The sequence below is a fragment of the Trichomonas vaginalis genome, chromosome I (genome assembly GCF_026262505.1).
Source record: "Trichomonas vaginalis G3 chromosome I, whole genome shotgun sequence".
NCBI lineage: Eukaryota > Parabasalia > Trichomonadida > Trichomonadidae > Trichomonas > Trichomonas vaginalis.
Genome location: NC_067203.1, coordinates 14,478,145 through 14,491,933, shown reverse-complemented (window position 1 = coordinate 14,491,933; position 13,789 = coordinate 14,478,145). Strand labels below are relative to the sequence as shown.

Sequence of the window (13,789 nt, the reverse complement as noted above, 5' to 3'; positions counted from 1 at the left end):
AATATGAGAATGTATACTATTTTGACGAATGTTGCTTAAACTAAAAACATCTCTCTAATATGGAATTTCGAAAATCAATAATCTTTGAATTAAAAGTGACAGCTGATGAGTGCAAGCACTACATGGGCACAAATTATTGGTCCAGGTAAAACAGTTACCTTGGATATTCCAGATGATGCTAATATGTATATAACAAATGTATGCATTGGAGAGTTTTCAGAAGAATCTAAAAACACTCCACAAAGATTATTAGCTCATATTATTACTATTGATCCATATCAAGATGAAGATCAAGTTGATGTTTCAAAATTGCCGCATACAGATATAATGATTGCTTCTCTTATGCCAGAAGAAAGAGAACATGAAGTTATTAACTTTTGCTTCTCTCCTCTTAACATTGTTAAGCTTCACAATCAAGGAACTTGCACAATTCATATAGCAGGCTATAATGTTCCAATTGAAGATGAAGAGGAAGAAGAAGAAGAGGAGGAAGAAAACGCAGAAGAAGGAGACAACTCTGGTGATTCCCCTGATGATACAGCCAATAATGATGTTGATGAAGTTGATGAAATAGACGTTCAGACGAAATTATTAGCTTTATCAAAGAATAAACCAAAACCAGCTCCTGCACAGAAGCCACCACCACCTCCACCACAAAATAAACCACAGCATCAACAACAAAATCATCAAAAACCTCAACATCAACAACCACAACAAAGAAAGCAATTCCAACAGCAAAATAACAAGTTTAAGAACGACAACTTCAAGAAAGATTTCAAGAGGAAATAAGCCAAAATACCAATGCACTGTTTTATAGAGTTTTTAAATATTTTTTTTGTAATTTTATCATGAGAGAGGGTCAAAGTTGCTATTTGTCACTTTTCCACAAGAATATAATGGGGAAAAAGTTATCATATAGTTGATCTCATTCACTGAGGTGAGAGATGCATGTTATGTAATGTGATAAACAGTGGGATTGCTGCTCTAAGTCCTAGGTTCGAGACACATTGGCTTCATTTTTCTCTTTTTTATTGACGTAAACTATTCAATTTTTGTGTTCTCCATTCAAATTTCAGAATTTTTTTTGCAGATTTCACGCTACATTCGAAGTTACCTTTTGTAACAACCACCACTGCCTACGAAAGACGAAAGTGTGTCACGATTTCACCCGGAAATCCGACGGTTGTTTAAGAGTAAGCACTTTTGGCACCTACTCATTTTATCATTTACTAAATAGATTCTTTAATTTGCTACATACATTTTTCTCTTTTACAGTATGGTTAATAAATATCTTGAATTATATCCTTCATATTCGTCTAGATTTTCTCAGCTCAAAGTTCGCTAAAATTGAGAGGAGTTAATCGGTCAGTCAAGAGACCCTCAATTGAAATCCAGAAGGCCATTTACATGTTATTAATTGATATACATATGTGCACAGCAATGGTAATTCATAATCTTGCTTTATTTCCCACCGGAAAACCATCGTTCAATATAAAATTTTGTATCGCTCAAATCAAATTTAGATGAGTAATCCATTTTTTCAACCGACATACTTCCGCCAATTTCACTTAGATATATCGCAATACATGATAGATCAGTGTATCAACGCATTTTCGATGCGAAGTAACTTAAATAACGATTTACTGATGTATGATATACAAGTTATAAAGCAATTCTTCACCGACCACCCAGAAATCAACCAAATGGATGCTTTGTCACTATTTTTCAACTTCAAAGATGTGATTTTAGCACCTATGCAGAATGATATTGTTCTAGCTATACAAAAACTATTTGCTATATCAGCATTCTCATTACAATTGTTTAAAATACCGGATTTACAAGTTTATGAAATGATTTATCAGTGCTCTTATGTAATTGCAAACACTGTTCCTCAGTTTCCACAACTTTATTCGATTTCTTCTGCAGCAATTGCATTTTCGCTTTATACCATCGCATCAAAGTATCGAGAAATTAGTTTATTTGATGAATCAAGCAAAACTTTACGCAATCTTTTGATTTTAGCGACAAACTTTTGCTCGAAGAGCCCATCAATCGATGCACATGCGATTTTCTATTTCCAAAACTACTACTTAAATGTTCTTTTTTCGTTTTCTCCTGAATCAATTTACGATCAATCGCGTCTTGACTTCTTTCTTCAAATTTTACGATTTTTACAAATATCTTCTACTTTAGAAGGTAATGAGAACTTCAATTACTACAATCTACTTGATCATCTCCTTCATTTCATTTCAGATTCAAATTTATCGAATAATACTAAGCTTCTTGTATTCCAAACAGTTGCCGACATAACAAACAAGAGTCCAATGACACTACCATTCTTATTTGATGAGAAAAATATTCAAATTATTATTCATTTCATGTACGACATCATTGATGGCTCAATATTACCAATACTTACAGAATTACCCATACCAAAGAAGATTACATATAATTCAGGCGCTCCTCTTGAAGACAATACCATAATTACAGAACAAACTTTTAATCAAATGGTACCTGTTGGTTCTATCAACGAAAAGACATTCATTGGTAAATCACCACCAGTACCAAGTCTCTACCAGAAGTATACTTTGGATAAAGAACCAGATTTATTATTAAAAATTATTAGAAGGCTTTGTTCAACACCTACACAAGAGCATCCATCATATGTACACATGAAATTGATGAAACCACTCATGAAAGGCAAAAAATCCGCAAGAGTTGCTTATTTCTGTGGAGTATGGAGCGCATTCTTTTATTCCAGGGATTTACCAATTGCCGTCACTGCTTTATATGAAGGAGACTTCTTTACATACATGCTGAAGACTTCTTTCTTGGATTGTCCCACAAAAGAAATGCAAGCTTTCACATACGCACTTTTCCCATTCATTTTATCCAAAGGACCACGAGATCCGATCTTTGTATGTGATCTATTTAATTTCTTCTTCACAGATCTCGTAGAATTACGTAATACTCCGTTCATTTTGAATGCGATGTTGTTTACTTGCTTTATTTCAGTTCCTTTAGCTGCCAAAGCTATGAAAATGATATCATATGACCATACATTAGCAGGAGCATTGCTACAATTGCGTTTAATGCACTTATCAAATTTGGATCAAGAAATTCTTCCAATAATTGAAGAAGCCCGTCTATCATTGTTTGCTTTCATCGATACTGTTAACAAATACAATGATTTCAAGTACATTTTCTTCAATAGTTCCGTGTTTATTCATGCATTAACGCAAATGATCTTCGAACCGAACGTTTCATCATGGGCACTCACTCAAACATTGAATGTATTGGTCAGTCTCGTCGCTTCCCAAAGAAATCTTAACAGTTTGTTCAAATTCTTTGAAACTGAATTTGCAAACTCGACAAAGAAAGGCGGCATCTACATAGAAATGGGCCACGCTTTATTACAAATGATTTCCCAGGCCGTACCTCTCAACGCAAGTCAATTAGCCATAGCTTTCTTGAATCATGGTTTTATTGATGTACTTGCAAAGTTCGTTTACGACACTAAAGACCAGAAAAACATGCTCTGCCTTCTAGAGATCTTCAGAGTCTTCTCAACGGTCAAAGGAGAGATGAAAGCCTACATTGCAGAGTCAGATTTGTTCACAAAGCTTTCTCCGGTCTTCGAATTGTTCTTCCAAGACAAGCTTAACTTAGATCTCCTCGAAAGGCTCTGGGATATCGTGTTCGGAGAGAAGAAACTGCCAAAAGTTCCTTATCCGATTATGAATGGCATGCCATTACCATTAATCTTCACTTTACTGCTGAAATACCCAGATACTTTGGTCTGGTTCATGCAATACGTGAAGCAATGCTGCGAATTGGACGAAGCTTCTGTAAGAGAAGTAAATATGTCTGATTTAATGAACCATTTGCTCAAATACATATCATCGTATAGGACAAAACGCGAGTTAGGACAAGGATTCGATGCAGCAAATGAGCTTTTCAATATATTGGCCGGCCATTCGATGAAAGGAAAAGATTTGAAATTATTATTCCAAAATTTCACTTCACTTCCTGGCAATTTCCGACCATTCTACTCATTTGAGATGCTCAGATCCCTTTACTCCATATTCCAGAACCCATACGACGCTCCTGTCTCTATATTTAGATTCAGAAGTGGAAACGATTGTTTACAAACTCTCAAATCCGAACATTTGAAAATTTCTGAGATGACACTTTTCTGTGATTTGAATTTCACAGGTCCACAAGCAACACCAGGCGATATATTGTATTTCAGGACAGGAGATGATAACCATGTCAGAGTTATTTACTTCAATCAGCGACTTTTCTTTGAAATTAAACAAGGAAAGAACGTTTTGAACGGAGAATTCAAGTTCCAGTTCCAAGAAAACATTTGGACGAAAGTTGCCATCATATTCGAGAAAAAGATTGTCAGGTTGTTCGTTCATGGAAAAGAACAAGCAACATTTCAATCCCCTCAAATTCAATTGAAAGGTGAAATTGTAAACGGCACAATTTGTAGGAACTTGAATTGTATGTTAGGATCCTTTATTTTCTTTGATTCCGCATTATCACGTGACCAAATCCTTTTGTTAAGTGATTTCCCAAGAGACATGACAACATCATTTACTCAAAGTGAAGAAAAAATCTTTTCATCTCACTTTTCGAAATTATTCAATTTCCCGAAAGATCCTTTATATCTCTTTGACGCGAGTGTATCTTACAAAGACAGGATCATCAACTTATCTCAAAGAGCTCCTTTGATGTTGGATATTTCCGGCCAATCATTCGGTTCTTCACATAAAGTTAAAAGAACATTGTATCAAATTGGCGGAATGATCTCTTTGTTACCTTTATTTGCACAGATTGACCAACCTTTCCAGCCTCCTGAAGGAAAACCTCCTGAATACACAATAGATTCTTCTTATTTACCATTCCTTTTGCAAATTCTTTCGATTTCTTTGAGAGAAAATTACAGAAACCAAATTGAATTCGAACGAAACAATGGTTTCTACATTTTATCTTATTTGATTGCAAGAGCATCAACACAACACTTAAGTCTACAAGTTGTTTCCGCTTTCAAATCATTGTTCATGGAAATTATTTATCCACCATTAAAAGCGCAAATGTTGGATGCAATTTTCTTGAACGTTGAATTGTGGATTTACGGTGATGAACACACTCATGCATGTGTTTATACAACTGTTTTACAACTTCTAGAGATGAGTGACAATGAAACTAAGCTGTTTTTAGCGAAATCAATGACATTTTCAAAGATTTTGTCGTTGATGAGAGTTTGTTTGTGGTCGAAATACACTGATCCTGATATTTGTTTGTTTGATAAACCAAAGATAAATGCAGCAACGAAACAAGTTGAAGGGCAAAGGCCACAACAAATAAGAACAGTTAGAAATCCAATAAGAGATTTAGGATACAAAGTTTCAACAATTTATTTCACAAAAGAAGATGCAGAAAGATTATGTGTCATGTCTTTTGATTTAGATGATGAAGACTTGACATTTGATACTTTATTCACTTTGTCATATATGATAAGGACAAATAACCAAGTATTAATGCAGACATTGAGAGAGAAATTCAAATTTGAATCTTTCTTCCCATTAATTTTGTCGAAGAATGACAGAATAAGAGCAATGTGTATTCATATTTTTGTTTTAATTGTTGAGAAAAATCAACAAGATTCTGAATTGTTGTTAAATCCTTTCTCAATGGATGAATGGGTTCATGGAATAATCTCAACAATATGCATGGTAAAAAGCACAACAGTTTTCAGTGACATTGCTGCTGGTTATTTATTTGGTTTGTTCAATAAAAACGAACACCAATTTTTGCCTCTAATTTCAGTTGCAAATGGTCAAATGCCTGTAACGCAAAAATTCACTTTTGCAAGATTATACATGTTACCAATCTTGATAGAAAGTTTATGCGATCTACAAGCAGCGGAAGCTTCTCCTTATTTCCTTGCAATTGATAATGCTTTGATGAACTGTTCACCTGACCAATTATCATCTGTAAATATGTTAGATCATAACTTTATACAGTATATAATTCACAGGTTGCCAAGTTCATCAACAATTCCTGATCAATCTTGCAATCTTTGTTTGGGTTGTTTAACAAGATTATATGCTATTTTCCCTGATATGTTACAACAATTACCAAATATTATTTATTTGTTTGCAAGTAGAACAGGAAATGATTATTCCCATATTTTAAGATATGTTTTCTCTAATTTCATGAACCAAATTATTTTACAAGGAAAGGCACAAACAAAGATGACATTAGGATTTGTTTATTCTGTCTTCAGAATGATTTTCGAGTTCATGTTCATTATCCCTGATACTGATAAGTATTTCGGAGTTTTCGGAAAAGAAACTAAAGAAACAATTGCTAATTTCCAGGAATTACACAGAATCAAATTATCCGGATCTTCTCCAACAATCAAACAAAGCTTTGGAGCAAGAATTGAAGAGAAAGATAATGATTACATATGGATGGACGCACAAATAGCAACATTGTTCCTTAAATCATTGGTTGTAACTCCTTTGATGTCAGCGAAAATGAATTATAACACTGAAAGGTATCTACATCCTTTAGTTATGTATTCTTACACTTTGAGTTTCGCGTTGAGTTTGCCAATTTATTTCCAAAGTTTCTCTCAATACATAAATCCTTTGAACTCCTTGTTTTCTGTTTCGAAGAAGCCAACTGGATGTTTGGCTGATGCTTTCGCTATCTTGTTCACAGGTATTTATAAATGTGCGAACAAGGCAGGTTTGACATCACAAGCAACAATGTTTTTGATCCAAGAAAGTGATGATTTCAAGAGAGCAATTTTTGATTATTTGAATGTAAAAGTTCCTCAAGATGTTGTTGCTTTGTTAAGCTATGATGATATGAACTTTATTCACTTGTTAATGGAGAAAACAGGTCAATTGGAAACAGATTTATTGAATTACGCTGACAGATTAACGAAATCAACGCAAAAATCATTGATGAATTTGGCCGACCAAAATGAAAAATTCTCTAGTCACTTTTCTAATTTGAATGTTTTCGATTCAAGAACAAAATTAGCGCAAATGAACCAGCAGATACATTACCAGCTATTAGAATTCGCTTTGTCATACAGAAACAGACATGTTCAGTCAGGAAAAGCGTACAGACAATTATGGAGATTCATTTCAGGAGAAAACGGACCATGGAGTCCTCCAAATTCAAAACAAACTGTTCATTACAAGATCGATCCAAGAATTGGTCCAATGTACACAAGACCAAGAATGCGCCAGAACTACTCTTTCACAGATCACAAAGATGCAAGTATCATGAGAGATGTCGGTAAGTTTGAAGACGCTGAAAAACAATATAAAGAACATCTCAAAGATTTGGCAAAATCAGAATTCGATGGAGACAAAAGTGTCATTACAATGGACGCCGAAGTCAATGAAGAAGCTGCCGCAATTGAAGCACAATCGAGTATCCAAGACAACGTCATTTTGAAGATGAGAGGAAACTTGGTTACCAACAAATGCGTCTACAAAGGAACAATCATCATGTCAGTAACAAACTTGACATTTGAAGGTTCTCCTGACAAACCGAAGTATTTCAAGATTCCTTTGACAACAATAACAAGTGTATTCTTGAGAAAGTACTTGTTAATGGATACAGCCATTGAAGTATTCACTGATGATGGACGCGCAAGATTCCTCGATTTCTTGCAGACACAAAGAAGTGATTTCTTAAAAGCTCTCAAAACTTTGAAACTCCCAAACATCAAAATCCTTCAAATGACACAGGCAGAAATAACTCCTTACGTCAAAGATGCGACAAAGAGATGGATGAAAGGAGAATTAAGTAACTTCGATTACTTGATGCTCCTTAATATCTATGCTGGAAGAACTTACAATGACTTGGCTCAATATCCAATTTTCCCATGGGTTTTGAAGGATTATACTTCACCTGTTTTGGACTTAAACAATCCAGATGTTTACAGAGATTTAAGTCTCCCTGTTGGCGCTTTAGATCACAGAAGATTGGACCCATTATTGGAGAGATACAAAGAAGAACCAAGTGACAGCCCAATGAAGTATCTTTACGGCGCATTTTACTCTTCTTCTGCTGTTGTTATCGGTTATTTGTTGAGATTAGAACCTTTCACTTCACTTCACATTGAATTACAAAGTGGAAGATTTGATCACACAGATAGATTGTTCAACAGTATTCCTAAGGCCTGGGACAGTGTGAATTTCACACAAATGGACTTCAGAGAGTTAATCCCTGAATTCTTTTATTTCCCTGATTTCCTTTTGAATTCAAACGGTTTTGACTTAGGAAAGAACATTCCAAACAATGGAGATGTTGAATTACCAGCCTGGGCATCATCTCCACACGACTTCATTGAGAAGAACAGAGCTGCTTTGGAAAGTCCTTTCGTCAGAGCTAATTTGAACAGATGGATTGATTTAATCTTCGGTTTCCAGAGCAGAGGAATTGAAGCTGAGAAAGCTTTGAATGTTTTCTCACCTTACTTCTTCGAAACAGCAATAACACCGAAGATAACAGACACAGAACTCAAATTCATCCAAGAATACGCGCTTTGTTTCGGCCAAGCTCCAACACAATTGTTCACAACTCCTCATCCACAAACAAAGGATCTCTTGAAGCCATTGTATTCTCCTGCAAGTCCTGTTGGCATTGTTCCTGCTTTGGGAGGCAAAACAACATCAATTGATTGCGTAAACCAAACATTATGTGTCACACAAAACACAGGAGCAATTTTCAGATTCAAATTGTCACCAGATTCATGCAAAGAAATATCTCGAAATGCATTTCCATTCCAGTTATGTACTTTACCTCCTGATCCTGCTTCCAGTCCTTCTTTCCAGTCGCAAACGAGTTGTCCTCCTTTCGTTGTCACAACAACACAAAACATCACGATTTTCGCCCCTTCATACGATGCCATTTTCACTGTTATTGACAACAACTCATTTTCAACAGGAAGGACACCAAAAACACTGTGGTCTTCGAGAATCCACACGAAACCAATTACTTCTATTGCTGCCACGCAGAACTACTTCGTGACAGGATCAGATGACTGCACAGTTTGTTTGTGGCCTGTTTCGACAACATTCAGTGAACCTTTGTTCTTCAACTCGAGACATTCATCTAAAATCACTTGTGTTTCGATTACAGAAGTTGCAAAAACTGTTGTTTCATGCAGCTCTGATGGAAGAATAACATCTGTTGGTTTGGATGGAAGAAACATCAGATCAACATTTGTTGATGGTGTTCCTCAATCTGTTTGTGTTTGTGATGATGGATATACTCTTGTAAACAGTGTCGTTGGAGAAGACAACGTTTTGACTGTTTTGGACATCAACTTAGAGACATGCAAAGTCATTGAAACGAAGTCTGCTCTATTTGCAACTGTTTTCTTCGTTGATAGTGATGGAGGACACATCATTGTTTACTCAGATAAAAATGGAGTTTCAATTTTGAAGTCTCCTACTTATGAAGAAATTAAGCATATTCCAATGAATTCGGCTGCTACTTATTTGACCACTATTGAAAGCGGAAGAGCTATACTTGCTGCTCTTGAAGATGGAAGAATTAGCTACTTCTAATTTATATATCTTTATTTTTTTTATAAAACTATTCATTTATTTAATCTTTTAATTTTTTTAAATTTTATGAGAATCAGAAATAAACATAACAAGCTAATATCAATTTTATAAAGCACCCAAATAAAAGGACTATTATGTTCTCAATTTATCTTTGGCAAAATGGAACGCAAATTAAGATCCAATTATGGAGATTATTAACTGATAAGATGATTATTTTGATGATCAAATGGTATGTGAATTAAACGAATCGCGTTTATTAGATGATACATAAAAGATATATAAATTTAATTCTTGACATCGTCTTCGTTATCAAGAGACTCAGCCTTGTCATCTTGTGGCTCTTTGATGAACCAAAATCCGAAGATTGTACCAGCGATTGTGATGATACCGTAGAAGAGGAAGAGACCAAGTTCTCCCATCTTTGACTCCTTCATCGCTGGGGAAGCATAGACAATGATGAATGAGAAGAGCCATGATGTCATACCATTGATAGAAGATGCCATTGGGCGGACAGAAAGTGGGAAGAGTTCTGGAGATGAGTACCATGGCATTGGAGCAAGTCCAAGGCCGAAACCGAACTGATAGAGGAAGATAAGGACAACTGGGAGAACATTGGACCAATTATTCTTAGAATTGAAGCCAAAGATGATGAGTGATGCAGCGCAAACAATGCCAGAGACTGTCCACATAGCACGACGACCAACCTTCTTGATTAGACCACCAGAGAAGAAGCAGGCAATAAGCTGAGCAAGAGTAGCAATAACTGACTGGATACCAGGGGAAATTCCTTGGATATTAGCATTTGCGAAGAGCGTGGAGAGATCGGCAAGAATAGCATTGATGCCTGAGAATTGCTGAGTGAGCATGATGAGGATGAGAACTGTAAGGGGCCAGATGTACTTGGCTTGGAAAATTGACTCCTTCTCAGTTTCTTGAGCATCATTTTCTTCTTTGTTTTCTTCCTGATGAATAGCTGTTTCTGGGATAAGCCAAATGAGACCTAGTTGAAGACCATGAGAAACAGCGGCGTAAATACACATTACGAATGGCATTGCGTATTCACCAATGAGATAAAGAATGATAATACCAATGACAATGAAGATCTGGTTGAATGTACCGTAGAGGCCTGTTTGTTCTGCTGGAGCAACTTCGAGAAGAAGAAGTGGGCCAAGAGCTGAGAAAGCACCTAGCATGAAACCTTGAAGAACACGCATAACGAAGCCCATCCAGAATGTTTTGACATTCATGAAAGCTAAGATAACCCAGAAGATAATTGAACAAATGTTAATGATTGATGTAACGAGACGGCGGCCTAATCCAAATTTGAAAAGAAGTGATGGAATGTATGGGCCAATGGCACCTGTCAGCTGACTAATTGCGACAAAGAGATTCCAGTTTTTTTTCTGGGAAATCAGATCCCCAAGCCAGACGGAATTTTTGTGCAGCTGGAGATGGATAACCAATGAGGTAACCGAAACCAAGAGGAGTAAGGCAGACAATAGCTGCGTATAATAACTCGCGGCGGAAGAATGAAGACATCTTTTTCTATCCGAAGTCTTGAAAAATGAAGTAACATTTTTTTGTCATGACAACCTATCAAAAATTTGAGAGATATCTATACAGAAATCACCACCAAATCATAAAAATAATAATCCCATTGTTTCATACAGTTAAGTAGATTATGTTCATGTCAAATGTATTTTTTATGAGACCATACATCATTCAAATATTGAAATTGGACTCATTGAATTTTTATACGGGCTGTTTACGCCAATTTGCTTTGGATAAATCAATAAGAAAATTAAATGAACCTACTTACACCCATATAATACATTTACGCATTAATAAACTAAAGATTTTATTAATTGAGAAGATTCAATGGTCAATCTTTATCGATTTATCTCTATCAATATATAACCTTGCAATATAATGATTCAAAATAGGTTAATGGACCATATAGGACTGTTTCATATAAAGTTCTAAAAAAGTTGATATTTTATGAATTTACACAACGCAAAATCACAATACATATTTGCTATCAGAATATACTAGTAAGCTTATTTATCTCTTAAAATCGTGATTACACAAGGTTGAGTAGAGATGCTTTCTATTTTATTTCAACATTCATTCTAGAGATATATGATTGCTACAAATCAACTTGTGTATATCAAAGAATGCATGGTGTAATAAAAACAAAGTGATAAAATTGAAATTACAGATTTTCAATTTTTTTTTATAATTGTTCAATGGTTATTTCGAAATCTTTTAATACAAACACAGAATATATCAAAACCATTCAAATAAACATAATATGTAAAAAAAAAATTATTAATTTTTTTTTGCGCACTACAGATCGCTAACCTGTGTGCTAAAATTTTTTATTCAGAGCTTCGCGTTCACCTTATCTGCGATCCTCTTTAACTGACCTACGTCAAGCTTCGAGAGGTCCTCCTTATCTCCGCAAGCAGACGGCGTTGCAAATACGGCTTTATGGTAGCATTGGTCGGACTCTATTACAGAAACTAGCATATCCTTGTTCCAACAGACCAATTCCATGTCAGTTTTTCTTCCTGCCTGAGTAATCCAGCAATGTTGGCCATCCTTGAACTTCTGGATCTTTCCTTCTGTTTCCTTGTATCTTCCATATGAGTTGTATGACTGTTTGAGCTCTTTCATGACCTCATATTCGAAATCGCCATCATCTGTCTTAAATTTGCTGCCAATGATAGGAACAAATGCTGGATCTGTCTTGTCATCAAGATCTGAAAGCTTCTCTTGCTCTCTGAGGCTATCTCTGGCTTTTCTGAGTTTTTCATCAAGATCGTCGAGAGTTTTCTGCCTGATTCCTTCCTCAAGAGAACTCCTGACATCAGGAACGTAGAATGTATATTGCCAAATAGCGCGAATGATTGTCTTCCATAATGGTTCTTCATCTGCTTTTTCTTTTGGTTCTTCTTTAACTTCTTCTGGATTTTCTGCTTTGATGGCTTCTCCTAGCAACTTTGCTCCTGGTTCTTCTTCATTTTCTGCGTAGATTTCGCTTTCTTCATCATCTTTTTCGAAATTATTGGAAGATTTAGTTGGAACATCATCAGATTGTGTATTTGATGCCTCTTTCTTTGCTTCTGCTTCGCTTTGCTTCTCGAGAAGAAGATCGAGTTCATCTTTGGCTTGTTTAAGTTCTTCTGTGGCGCCAGGATAACCTTCACCTTCTAAAACACGTAATTCGTCGATTCTCTTGTTCAATGCTTGGATTTTTTCCTCTGTATCATCTTTGATTGTTTCTGGTGTAATTTCTGGGGTTGGGATTGGTTCTGGTGTGGAAATTGGGATTGGTGTAGGATCAGGGAGTGCTTTAGCAGCTTCTACACGCTTTTTATCATCTTCAAGTTTCTTAATTAATGATTGAAGCTCAAATTTCTTTTTCCTTGCTGATGATAATTTTTCTTTTCCTGTTTCAATGCGTTTGAGATATGTTGCAAAGCCTTCCGAGTAGATGGAGTTAAGTTTATTGTAAAGTTGAATTCTTTGTGCTTCAAGTTCTGCGCATGTATTGGGGCAATTTGCATGCGAGTTGAATGCCTCATCACTTCCATCGCAGCAATCACATACTCCATCGCCTACAGACCATTTTTGAATTGTAGTGGCGATATATCCTTTGTTTTGACAGTAAAACGAACCATTAATAAATGTAGATGTTCCAGGTTCATCAGATCCGTCCTTACAATCTGGATATCCGTCATTTATTTGCGATAATTTTATTGTCTTTTCGCCGGAAAAGCATTTAAATGTACTTTTTTCGGTATCCATGGATTTCAGGTATTTTGGCCACTCACTAGGCAAAGCACCAAGGGGAGGGTCGCTATACACAGAAAAAATTAAAAACAAGAACATTTTTGGCCGATTATTTTTTGAATACTTTACAGAAGATTTGAGCAATAAAAGAACGATCGGATAAAGGTTATTTTTTTACAGACTTGTTGCTAAATCAAGTTATCAATATTATTTCAAAATTTTAAATCTTGACTGATTCTAAAAGTGTCAAACCCATAATCGATTTTTTTTTCGTAACTATGCAATTATGTTCGTGGAGCTTGATTTCATCAATTTGGAATCTTTGGCATACAACTAAGAATGCACAACTATTAATTGATGCCACTACGCATGTTCGCTTCGAT

The 13,789-nt window shown here is 35.6% G+C and overlaps 5 protein-coding genes across 5 annotated transcripts; 2 read left to right on the top strand and 3 right to left on the bottom strand.

The window, feature by feature from the left end:
* Positions 1-5: 5 nt before the first annotated feature.
* TVAGG3_0986170 (nucleoplasmin-like domain family) lies at positions 6-1,249 on the top strand (the record flags this gene model as incomplete). The annotated part of the gene is made up of 1 exon (XM_001582579.1): positions 106-789. The coding sequence occupies one exon, from the start codon at positions 106-108 to the stop codon at positions 787-789; it is 684 nt and encodes a 227-aa protein (XP_001582629.1).
* Positions 1,250-1,409: 160 nt separating this feature from the next.
* TVAGG3_0986160 (beige/BEACH-related family) lies at positions 1,410-9,633 on the top strand (the record flags this gene model as incomplete). The annotated part of the gene is made up of 1 exon (XM_001582580.1): positions 1,524-9,611. The coding sequence occupies one exon, from the start codon at positions 1,524-1,526 to the stop codon at positions 9,609-9,611; it is 8,088 nt and encodes a 2,695-aa protein (XP_001582630.1).
* A 262-nt stretch (positions 9,634-9,895) lies between these two features.
* On the bottom strand, positions 9,896-10,858 carry TVAGG3_0986150 (major facilitator superfamily transporter; the record flags this gene model as incomplete). Its single annotated transcript, XM_001582581.1, has 1 exon — positions 9,896-10,858. The coding sequence occupies one exon, from the start codon at positions 10,856-10,858 to the stop codon at positions 9,896-9,898; it is 963 nt and encodes a 320-aa protein (XP_001582631.1).
* Positions 10,859-10,982: 124 nt separating this feature from the next.
* On the bottom strand, positions 10,983-11,150 carry TVAGG3_0986140 (glucose import; the record flags this gene model as incomplete). Its single annotated transcript, XM_001582582.1, has 1 exon — positions 10,983-11,150. One exon carries the CDS (start codon positions 11,148-11,150, stop codon positions 10,983-10,985), a length of 168 nt encoding a protein of 55 aa, XP_001582632.1.
* An 803-nt stretch (positions 11,151-11,953) lies between these two features.
* TVAGG3_0986130 (N-glycan processing) lies at positions 11,954-13,521 on the bottom strand (the record flags this gene model as incomplete). The annotated part of the gene is made up of 1 exon (XM_001582583.2): positions 11,994-13,421. One exon carries the CDS (start codon positions 13,419-13,421, stop codon positions 11,994-11,996), a length of 1,428 nt encoding a protein of 475 aa, XP_001582633.1.
* Positions 13,522-13,789: the final 268 nt, after the last annotated feature.